Raw genomic sequence first — 12,236 nt, 5'->3', positions numbered from 1 at the left:
CACCTTCCCGTGCAAGCACAGGAGATGTAACACCTGCCCTTTTACCTCCTCCCTTCCCACTGTCCAAGGCCCCAAACACTCCTTCCAGGTGAAACAGTGATTTACTTGGACTTCTTTCAATGTATTAACAGTATTCGCTGCTCACGATGGAATCTCCTGGACATTGGGAGAGGAGCAAACACAGATTGAGTGATTGCTTTGCTGAACTCCTCCATTCAGTCTGAAAGTGTGACCCTGAGCTTCTGGTCACTTGTCATTTTAATTCTACATCCCACTCCCACTCTGACCTCTCTATCTCCAACCTCCTACACTCTTCCAGTGAAGTTCAATGAGGAACTAAACTGAATTTTTCAATTAGGCTTTTTATTATCTGTTGAACTCGACACTGAGTTTAAAAACTTCCGATTATAACCATTGCTCCCACTTTCTGGGATGGTCTGTGCTGGTAATAGAGGATGGCTACACCAGAGTCACTGGGAGTGGAGGGGGTCTGGGCTGGTGCTTGGGGTGAGGATCCCCTATTGGTACACAGCTGGCAGGCTGGTCCACACCCCTGGGGTCTACCCACCATTCTCCCTCACTTTTCTGGGCCACTGGAGCCTTCTCCTCTTTGCCAGATTTTCCATGCTCCCCTCTCCCTCTGTTATTCTGCTGTAACCATTTACACCCCCTCTGGACCCATCCTCTGTTTCTTTAATTGTCCTATTCACCTTGCACCATCATCCCTTTTATCATGCAATCACTCCTGCCCTCCACCCGATCACAGACCTTGCCTTTTGTTCTTTCCTCCCGCTTTACCCCACATTTCTCCAACTACATGATTGTTTTAGAACTGCAGGAGTGGAGGGGGACGGGGAATGTCTGATCCTCAACCCATGGGAGACGGCTCCTATCCTGAAACGTGGTCATAGGTGATGATGGGGATGGAGTGTGTCTGATCATCAACCCTGGGGAGGGGCCCCCTAACCTGGAACGTGGTCCCAGTCCGGGGAGGAGGAAGTGGAGTGTTTGATCCCCAACCCCAGGGAGGCGTCTCCAATCCTGGAGTTTGATCCCAGTCCAGTTAGGGGGAGTGGGCAGGTGGAGTGTCTGATACAAGGGGGGGATCTAGGAGGATGGTCCGATCCTGGGAGAGGGGGGTCTGAGCTCAGACAGGGGTCCCATCCAGAGAGGAGAGTCCAATCGTAGGGCAGAGGTACAATCTAGGGGTGGTGAGGTCGAATTTCAGGGGCAGTGAGGTCAGATGCTTGGTGATCCAAGGGACTGTTGGGGTCCAATCCCCGGGAGTGGTGGGGTCCGATCCCAGGGAGTGGTGGTGTGCTATTCCGGGGAGTGGTGGGGTACAATCACAGGATGAGGGGAGTCCGTTCCCCGGGGGTGTGCGATCTGATCCCGGGGGAGGGGGTGAAGTCCTATCCTGGGGTTTCCGATCCTGAGGATCGTGAGGTTCAAACCTGGGATAGGTGTTCCAATCCTGGGGGTGGTGGAGTCCGATCCCACACAGTGGTGGTGTCCTATCATGGGGAAGGTGGCATGTGATCGCAGGGTGGGAGGACGATCCTGAGGGAGGGATCGGATTCCCAAGGAGGGGACTGTTCCACTCACCAATCCCGGGTGTCTTTGTATGTGGTGTGGGGTATAACGGGGAAACCCGATGGCCAGAGGTAAACCTGTAAAACAGATTAAATCAGAGACTTCCAGCCTCATTCAAATATTTAAATCACCAACCCGCCTCCTGGAAGTGGTTGTCTGTCCGTCCCCTTTCCCGACTCCGTTAAACCCGGAAGTGGGCGGGTCAAAAGTCAGTTGGGGTCGGTGTTGAGATTTTTACATTTTAACCTCTGACCTGCACCCAACCCCCTCTGTTTTTGGCGCTGAAGTCCTGCCATTACTGTCTGGGTCAGACACGGAGAATGTTTGATCAGTAATTTCCAGTCTCTTTTCCCTTCTCTCTCTTCCAGTTAATTTACTGGCGATTGTGATCCTGTCCCGGAGAAAGTGCGGCCTCTCCACCTGCACCACTCGCTACCTGGTGGCCATGGCAACGGCGGATCTACTGGTCATTATCACTGAGGTCATATTGTTCAGGATCAATTATTACTATTTCCCGGTGAGCTTCCTGGATATCACCCCTGTGTGTAGTGTTCACAATGCCCTGATTGATGCAGCCGTAGACTGTTCTGTCTGGTTCACCGTCACTTTCACCTTTGATCGATTTGTGGCCATTTGTTGCCAGAAGCTGAAAACTAAATATTGCACCGAGAAAACTGCGGCTGTGGTTCTAGCAACAATTTGCATTCTGCTCTGTTCAAAAAACATCCCTCTCTACTTTAAATATGAACCTGGAAAGATAATCTACAATGTACCATTTTTCTGTTCTACAAAGCAAAGTTATTACACTGAGCCCGGATGGGTGGGATTTGACAGGTTTGATACAGTTTTAACCCCATTGATCCCATTTGCTTTAATTCTGTTGCTCAACGCTCTGACAGTCAGACACATTTTAGTGGCCAGTCGAGTCCGTAAGGGACTGAGGGGTCAGAGCAAGGGAGAGAATCACAGTGACCCAGAGATGGAGAGCAGAAGGAAGTCTGTGATTTTACTCTTCACCATATCCGGTAACTTCATACTTCTGTGGTTGGGATTCGTTTTAGATTACTTTAACATTGGATATCACTTCGATGATGATTCTTTTTATATATTTCAACGAATCGTATTTATGCTGTTGAATTTAAGTTGCTGCACAAACACATTTATTTATATGGTGACTCAGTCCAAGTTCAGAGAGCAGGTCAAGATCGCGATGAAATATCCAGTTACATCAATTATTCAATTAATGAATAAACAAAACAACTGAGAGCAGCCCAGAGGCGGGTCCCAGTGTTTCCAGTCCATGAATGGAATATTTATCCCCAGACTTCCATCAACTGAATGACAGCAGGAATCACTGGGGGGGTGAAAATACCCCCAGTGGTGGGGAGTGTCGGGCATGTGGTGCAAGAGCAGGGAAAGACTAGCACCACCCCCTGCAGGATAGGAGGAGTAACAGCAGCCACAGTCTCTCCTCCATCTCCACATATTTGATTCCCATCTCCTCACATCTGCTCAGAAAACAAAAATGTTCTTACAAAAGCCAAAATGCTGCAGATGCTGGAAATCGTCACGTGTGAATTGATTTTTTTTCTGGAGACATTTTATTGAGTCCATCTCCTTTCCATTCCCCCCGCCTGGTCACTGCTGACTCACTTTCTCCCTCTGTCCCCGAGTCAGACGGTGTTATGTGTGTTGGGGGGTTTGTATCAGGACAAGTCCAGCCGAGGGACTAGGATAGGGAGTCGGGACCCAGGATGAGGGAGTGGGGTCAGGCTTGGCACAGGAGCCGGCAGCCCCGGGGCCTCAGCTTCGCAGTGGCTCGGATGGTCGGGGCCGACTCCCTTCCTGTCTCCCATGTTAGCTGATATTGTTAACAGTTCCCTCTCCTCAGGTTCTATCGTCTCTCTTTAAAATCTCCTGTTATCACCCTTCTCCTAAAAAAAAACACTTGACTCGCTCTATCCTTGCAAACTAACATCCCATCCCCAAACTCCCTTTCCTCTCCAAAGTCCTTGAATGTGTTGTCACCTCCAATATCCATGGCCATCTTTCCCAGAACACCATGTTTGAATTCTCCAATCAAGTTTCTGCCCCAGTCACCGTACTGAAACAGCTCTTATCAAAGTCACAAATGGCATCCTATGTGACTGTGACAAAGGTAAACTTTCCCTCCTCATCCTTCTCGACCTGTCTGCAGCCTTTGACACGGTTGACCACACCATCCTCCTCCAACACCTCTGCACTGTCTTCCAGCTGGGTGGGACTGCTCTCACCTGGTTCCATGTTTATCTATCTAATCATAGTCAGAAAATCACTTGCAATGGCTTCTCTTCATGCTCCTGCACTGTTACCTCTGGTGTTCCCCAATGATCTATCCTTGACCTCCTCCTATTTCTCATCTACATGCTGCCCCTCAGTCACATCATCTGAAAACACACTGTTAATTTTCACATGTACACTGACAACATCCAGCTCTACCTCACCACCACCTCTCTCAACTCCTCCACTGTTGATAAATTATTAAACTTCTTATCTGACATCCAGCACTGGGAGGGCAGAAATTTCCTCCATTTAAGTATCGGGAAGGTTGAAGCCATTCTCTTCGGCGCTGCTACAAACTCTGTTCTCGAGCCACCGACTCCATCCATCTCCCTGGCAACTGTCTGAGGCTCAACCAGACTGTTCACAACCTGAGATGAGCTTCCGAGCTCATATTCACTCCATCACTAAGACCGTCTGTTTCAACCTCTGTAACATCTCCCGACTCCACCCCTGCCTCAGCTCATCTGCTGCTGAAACCCTCATCCATTCCTTTGTTACCTCTAGACTCGACTATTCTAATGCATTCCTGGCTGGTCTCCCACAGTCTATCCTCCTTAAACTTGAGGACATCCAAAACTCTGCTGCCGATGTCTTAACTCACACCAAACTCCATTCATCCATTAACCCCTGCGCTCGCTGCCTTACATTGGCTCCACATCCAGCAACACCTCGATTTTAAAATTCTCATCCTTGCTTTTAAATCCCTTCTGTGCCTCACCCCTCCCTATCTCTATAACCTCCTCCAGCCTCTACACCCCTCCCTATCTCTATAACCTCCTCCAGCCTCTACACCCCTCCCTATCTCTTTAACCTCCTCCAGCCCTACACCCCTCCCTATCTTTGTAATCTCCTCCAGCTCTACGAATCTCCAACATCGCTGCACTCCTCTTATTCTGTCATGTTAATCTTCCCTAATTTAGTTCACTCCACCATTACTGGCTGTGCTTTCGGCTGCCTGGGCCCTGAGCTCTTGAAATTCCCTCCCTAAACCTCTATCCCTCTCTATATCTCCTCAAAGACACCCTGTTATGACCAGGTGAGGAAAGAATCTCAGACTCCCCTCTCACCACTTTCCTGGTTTGATCGTAACAGGGTTTACCTTTTAAAACACAGTGTGTTAAGCTTTACCACAGTGTGTCCTTTCTCACTGCTCTCTAATTGTAATTGCAAAGGAATCAATCATGCAGGCTTTAGACAAGAAAGGTGTGTGTTTATTAATCCTAACATTCTAACTCAGTTAAAACTACTAAAAATACGCGACACAACCACGCTAGCGTGCATACGTGATAAACACACACACAAATAGATACAATGGAAGAGAAAGAATTAAAGGGGGAAGGTTTGAAGTGGTAGATGGAATTCAGTTGCTATTTGTAGTTTTGCCGTGAAATATTTGATTGAAGTTAAGTCTTGCAGTTCCTGTTGATCCCCAGTGCACACTTTCAAATTTGTTTCGCTGGTACCAGAAGGCTGCAGGGGTCTTCTGTCTTGAGGCTTCATTTACTTCCGTGGGTCCCTGGAACTTTGCGAAAGAGAGAGAGAGACAGAGACCTTGCTTCTTTTTGGTCTTCAAAATTGCAGTCTGTCTCAAAACTTTTCTGTGATGCACAATTCAATCAGTTCCCAGGTTGGCCAGTTGATTAGTCATGTGACTAGCTCTTTATTTGACACAGCATCACCTGTGAGGGTTGTTGATTCTTCAAAGCTTACTAGGCACACTCAGTGGGGACGGCCAGCGCTGGGGGTGGGAGGGAGTGGTATGGAGTGTTGGCTCTTACACAGACAATGACTCTCAATGTCTTTTGATCATCACTATCAAAACCCATCTGGCTAATTGAATCAGGGAGCACTCCCATTGTCTCTCTAGGCAACTGTCTCTCAGAATGCAAATGTGCAGCCATGTTTTTAGCCACTGTGGTCCTTTTAAGCAAGTTATGATCAATGTTCAGTTAACGTTCAAATGGGGCTCCATATGCTGAAGTTAACATGTGTCCATTTGGCAGGTGCGGTTTCCATCACACGCCCCATCTGTTTATCCAATATCACATTTGTGTCAAATTTTGCTTTATAATGCTTCTGTGAAGCACCGGGAAGTTTTATAATATTAAAGGAGTTATATAAAGATAACTTGTCACTTTCAAACTCTCTCTAGCACAATTTCTCAGTGTCTGTGTATCTGTATCTCTCTCAGTGTCTGTGTCTCTGTATCGTTGTCTCCCTCTCTCATTCTGCTTCTTGCTTTCTCTCTTTATCTGTCTTTCTTTCCCGGTGCCGCCCCATTTGTCTCTCTCTCTCTCTCTCTCTTTCTGTCTTTTGCCCTCACTTTCTCTTTCAGTCTCTTTCTTGCTTCCAAACTCTCTTTCCCCACTCCCTCTCTCTCTTAGCTCCCTCTACCACCACCTCGCACCCCCCCCCCCCCCCCCCACTTACAGTCTCTCACACTTGCTCTTTCAGTCACTCTCTCTCTCTCTCTCTCTGTTTATCTCTCTCTCCGCCCTCCCTGGACTCTCTCTAATTCCGTCAGGCCTCTCTCACCCACACCCACTCTCTATTACATGGAACTGCCCTGTGCAGCACTCTCCACCCCAGGTCCCTCATGTAAAGGGGGAGGACTCCCACATAGAGAGCCCCCCCACCAGGGACCCCCTCACTGCCAGATGGCAACACAGACCACCAAGCCGTGTCCAGGTGGCAGACGAGGGTGAGGAAGTAGAGAGTGTGCAGGAGCAGCTCAGCAGGGGAGGTCCACTGGATTTCAGTGGGAACCAGGCCAAGTTCAGACTCACAGTCAGACATTTAGATACTACCGTTGTCATGGGAGCCACAAACCATCTAAGTACTCCCATTTCCAGTCAAAGTGCTATCCTGTGGGAAAGTCGGTCATATCCAGACGACATACAGGAGTAGAGGAAACAGTAGTGTTCCAGATCACGGAAAAGCTTCAGGTTGCAGCAATGCACCAGGTCGAGGTGGTGGTCGATCTAAAGCTAGTTCAGGAGCCTGGAAGTCCTCGAATGCACATATGATGGATATGGAAACAGAAGTTGATGTTATCGAGCAGGAAGATCAAGAGTTGTACTCCGTCAGAGAACAAGAAAAACAGCACATGGAAGATGAGAATAAAAGGGCTGAAGATATAATTCCAGCACCCACAGGAAAAATGAAAGTTGGAGATTCACAACTTACTTTCATCGTTGATACAGCTGCAGCAGTGTCTGTTATCTCGGAAGGAGAGTACAAGAAGTCCCGAAGTCACATTCCCTTACACAAAACTGGTGTGAAACTGACTAGTTATTCCAATAACAGTATTCCAGTGGGAGGTGAAGTTAGTGTTAGGGTGGAATACGATGATGCATTCTATTACTTATCATTGGTAATAGAAGGAGGGAAAAAAGTCTCCCTGACGGGAAGGAACTGGCTTCAGAAAATATGGTTAAACTGGGCCGAGTTATTTACAGTCAGGATTAGTCAGAGTATGTCTGACATTGGGGAAGTGCTCAGGGAGCACAAAGAGATCTTTGAGAAAGGAGCATCAAATGATAAAATTAGAGTGAGCCAAGGATGGGTCTTTCTTGACGAGTTTTTGTTTTTGAACAGAATGTACTTTTGTTGAACCCTTTGAATTGTTTCTTTAAATATTTCCCACTGTTCATTTACCATCATACCTTCCAGTCTACTTACCCAATTAACCTTCGCCAGTTCTCCCTTCATACCTTCGTAATTGGCTTTAAGTTTAAGATTCTTATTTGTGATTGAAACGCGTCACTTTCAAACTTAACGTGAAATTCAATGGTATTATGATATCTATTTTCCAATGGATCTTTTACTATAACATTGCTAATTAACCCTGTTTCATTACACAGTATGAGATCTAAGATAGCTTTATACCTAATATAAAATAGCTTTATACCTAGTCAGTTCTACAATGTATTGCTCCAAGAAGCTGTCACAAAAACAGTCTACGAATTCATCTTCTAGACCACTGTTGCCAATTTAATGTCCCAGTCTATATGCAGATTAATGTCCCCCACAAGTTTGCAACCTTTGTTGCAAGTTCCAATAATTTCCCGTTTAATGTTCTGTCCAATAATATAAGCACTGTTAGGGGGCCTGTAAACTACACCCACCAGTGTTTTCTGACTCCTGCTATTCCTAATTTCCATCCAAACTGATTCTACTTCATGGTCTTCTGAGACCACATCCCTTCTTATTAACGTCCTCCTGTCATCCTTTACTATCAGGGCTACCCCCCACCACCACCCCGCACCCCCCATCACCTCCTTTGCTATTCTGTCTGTGTTTCTGAAATATTGTGTCTCCTGGAATATTCATTTCCCAACCTTGATCTCCCTGTAACCATGTCTCAGTAATGGCAATTAGATCTAGATCATTTACTTCTATTTGTGCCACTAGCTCATCTACCTTATTGCAGATGCTTCATGCATTCAGATAAAAGAACTTCAATTTCATTTTTTTTTACCTCTATTCCCTGCAATGACCTTATTCGCTATTCCCTGTAATGACCTTATTTGCTGATGTACAATTTTTGTTAAGCTCTCTATCCCATCCTTTCCCATTCTGTTGGTATTTACCCACATCACTATTCCTGCTCCGATGCCCTGATCTCTCTTTTTGGATTTCTAAATTTCCCTTTACTCAAACCCTCCACTGCCCACCCATTAGTTTAAAGCCCTGTCACAGTCCTAGTTATGCAGTTGGCCAGGACACTGGTCACAGCCCGGTTCAAGTGAAGCCCATCCCAACGGAATCGCTCCCTCTTCCCTGTGTACTGATGTCAGTGCCCCAAGCATCAAAACCACTTCTTCCCACACCACTCTTTGAGCCGCGCGTTTAGTTCTCTAATCTGCTTTACCTTGTGTTTGCACTTGTCTCAGGTAACAATCCAGAGATCATTACCTTGGATGTTCGGCATTTTAGTTTGGACCCTAACTCCTCAGATTCTCTAAGCAGAACATCATTTCTGGTTCTAACTATGTCATTGGTTCCCACATGGACCACGACAACTGGATCCTCCCCCTCCCACTCCAGGTTCCTCTTCAGCCGCGAGGAGATGTCCTTAACCCTGGCACCAAGCAACACAGCTGTTGGAGCTTCCGGTCGTGGCTGCAGAGAACAGTATCTATACCCCTGACTATACTGTCTCCTATCAATACCACATTCCTCTTCACTCCCCACATTGGAATGGTATCTTTCACCATAGTGCCATGGTCAGTCCGCTCAGCCACCTTGCAGTCCTTCTCCAAAGAGTTATGGGTGAGGTAAAAGAGGAGAAAATAATCTGTACAAATTTCCCCTCTGTATAAATTTCACTGCCAGCCCATCGAATGGGGCCAACCCAGTCCAGAAGCAGCAGTGGGAAAGGAAATGTAAGTGGGAAATGTTGATCCTCCTGCTCAGTCCATGGCCCAGCACATTAGTACTTCAGTGTCCTGGTTATTCCAGATTAGCACCTTCCTTCCTTCTTTTTCTCCTTCCTTCCTGCCCTAAGGAACCCCTACAGTGATGTCCTGGTACCGACCATTATCTTTCTCAAGCTTCTTGAGATTTGTTGGAGCTGCAACTATCCAGGCAAATGGAGAATAATCCATCACTCTTCTGACTTGTGCCCTGTTGCTTGTTGAAAGACTTTGGGGAGTCAGGAGGTTGGTCACTTGCCACAGAATACCCAGACTCTGACTTGCTCCTGTAGCCACATCATTAATGTGACTGGTTCAGTTAGGTATCTGGTCACCAGGGATGCCCAGGATGTTGATGGTGGGGGATTCAATGATGGTAGAGACATTGCATGAAAAGTGGGTTAGATTCTCCCTTGGAAAGGAGGTGAGTCACTCGCCACAGAATACCCAGCTTCTGACCTCCTCTTGCAGCACATCATATATGTGGCTTTTCCAGTTATGGTTCTGGTTAATGGTTAGGTTAAAGATGTTGGTGGGGGACTCACCAATGGAAATGATATTGAATGACAAGAGGAGGCGGTTAGACTCTCTCTTGTTGGAGATGGTCATTGCTTTGCTCTTGTGAATGCTACTTGCCACTTATCAGCCCAAGCCTGGATGTTGTTCCGGTTAAAGGCCTACTTAGGTCAGGAAAAAGACCAATCCACAGCGGACCGGAGCCCGACCCGACCCGACCCGAGCCTGACCCCACTCGGCCCGACCCGAGCTCAACTTGACCATCCCTTTACTTACCTTCCGACTGGGAAGCTCCACAAAGCTACAGCGTATGCGTGATGATGTCATAGTAACGTCACTCACTCACTGCGCAGGATCAGTTTTCATACTTACCAGTAGAGCGCTGGCTGTGTGTGTCCGGCCCTACCCAACCCGAGCCCGAAAGCCGGACCCGGAAGAGGGACCCGACCCGACCTGAACCCGACACATGTCATCGGGTCACGTTAGGTGCGGGTCAGGTAGCAGGCCTCTAGTTCAGGTCTTGCTGGATGTGGACATGGACTGTTTCAGGATCTGAGAAGTTGCGAATGGTACTGAACACTACAATACTCAGCAAACATCCCCGCTTCTGACATTATGATGGAGGGAAGGTCATTGATGAAGTAGCTGAAGATGGTTGGGCCTAGGACACTACCCTGAGGAACTCCTACAGCAATGTCCTGGGGCTGAGATGATTGGCTTTCAACAACCACAGCCATCTTCCTTTGTGCGAGGTATGACTCCAACTAGTGGAGAGATTTCCCCCAGATTCCCATTGATTCCAGTTTTACTAGGGCTCATTGATTCCAGATTTGATGTTGAGGGCAGTCACTCTCCTCTGACTATTGGAATTCAGGTCTTTTGTCAATGTTTTAACCAAGGCTGTAATGAGGTCTGGAGCTGAGTGCTCTTGTGGAAACTAAACTGAGAATTGGTGAGCAGGTTATTGGTGAGTAAGTGCAGTTTGATTACATTGTTGACGTTACCTTCTATCACTTTGCTGATGATTGAATGTGGGCTGCTGGGGCAGTAACTGGCAGATTGGTTTGATCTGATATTTGTGGCTGGGACATTCCTCGGCAATTTTACACTTCAAAACTAATAGGTGCTAGTGTTGTAGCTGTACTGGAACAGCTTGGCTAGAGACACAGCCAATTCTAGAGCACAGGTCTTCAACTCTACAGATGCGATGTCGTCAGGGTTCATGGTCTTTGCTATATTCAAAACTTTGAGTCATTTCTTGGCAACCACACCTGCCAAAAATGGGACATGTTAATTTCGTCATATGGAACATTGTTTTTAACTGTTGCTGGATTTGAAATAACTTGTTTAAAAGAGACCACAACAGTGGCTGAAAACATGGCTGCATATTTGCATACTGCTGAACTTGAAGAAATCTACAAACCTCGCTGGGGAAGTTTTTCCAAATAAGGAGCTATTCACATGACTAACCTGCTGGCCAACTTGGAGTTTTTTTGAATTGTGTCACACAGACAAGAGGAGACTGCAAATTAACTTGAAGAAGAGAGGATCGCTCTCTCGGTCACACACACACAAAGTTCCAAGGACCCACAGAAGTAACTAAGCCTCAAGACAGAAGACCAGCGAAACAAGTTTGAAAGTGTGCACTGCGCTCCAAAGAGAACTGCAAGACTTAACTTCAAATACTTTACATCAAATCCAAAACCAATAATTGCACTCCAGCTGTTGCTTCAACCTTTCCCCTTTTGATGCTTTCTCCTTTTCTGTCTCTATTTGCATGTGTGTTTATCACGTATGCATATTAGCATGGTTGTGTCGCGTATTTTTAGTAGTTTTAACATAAATAAACTTACACCTTTATTGTTTAAATCTAATAAAACCTGTCTGATAGATTTCTTTGCCATTACAATTAGAGAGCAGTCAGCAAGGACTCACTGAGGGGTAAGCTAAAAGACAGTGATTTTAAAAATTAAACCCTGCTGCAGCCAAACCAGGGGAAGGCTGGGAGGGGTGCCCTAGACCCCATCCTCACCTGGTCATAGCAGTTTCACATGGAGTGAATCAAGTTGGCTGAAGACTGGAATATGCAATGCTGGGGAATTCAGAAAGGGGTCAAGATGGATCATCCACCCTGCACATCTATCTGAAGAGAGCTGCGATCATTTCAGCCTTTTCTTTTACATTCACTCGCTGGACACCATCGACATTGAAGGTGGGGATGTTCATTGAGCCTCCTCCTCCTGTTAGTTGCTTAATTGTTCATGACCATTCATGACCTCATCTCTACAAGGACTGTGCGGTGGTCAGTTGTATCAATGATGTTATGCAAAGCTGAATCTGTGACAGATAGATTGAGGGCGAGACAAAATAGGTGTTTCCCACATGCTG

At 46.6% G+C, this 12,236-nt stretch overlaps 1 protein-coding gene across 1 annotated transcript; it reads left to right on the top strand.

Annotated features, from left to right (window-relative positions):
* Positions 1-1,969: 1,969 nt before the first annotated feature.
* Positions 1,970-6,941, top strand: LOC137345734 (neuropeptides capa receptor-like; the record flags this gene model as incomplete). The annotated part of the gene is made up of 2 exons (XM_068008998.1): positions 1,970-2,791; positions 6,768-6,941. Coding segments are annotated over 2 exons (996 nt in total), but the record flags the coding sequence as incomplete, so codon positions are not given.
* Between the last annotated feature and the right edge of the window lie 5,295 nt (positions 6,942-12,236).

Source organism: Heterodontus francisci, chromosome 29, assembly GCF_036365525.1.
Source record: "Heterodontus francisci isolate sHetFra1 chromosome 29, sHetFra1.hap1, whole genome shotgun sequence".
Classification (NCBI taxonomy): Eukaryota; Metazoa; Chordata; class Chondrichthyes; order Heterodontiformes; family Heterodontidae; genus Heterodontus; species Heterodontus francisci.
This window is presented reverse-complemented; position numbering and strand designations above follow the sequence as displayed.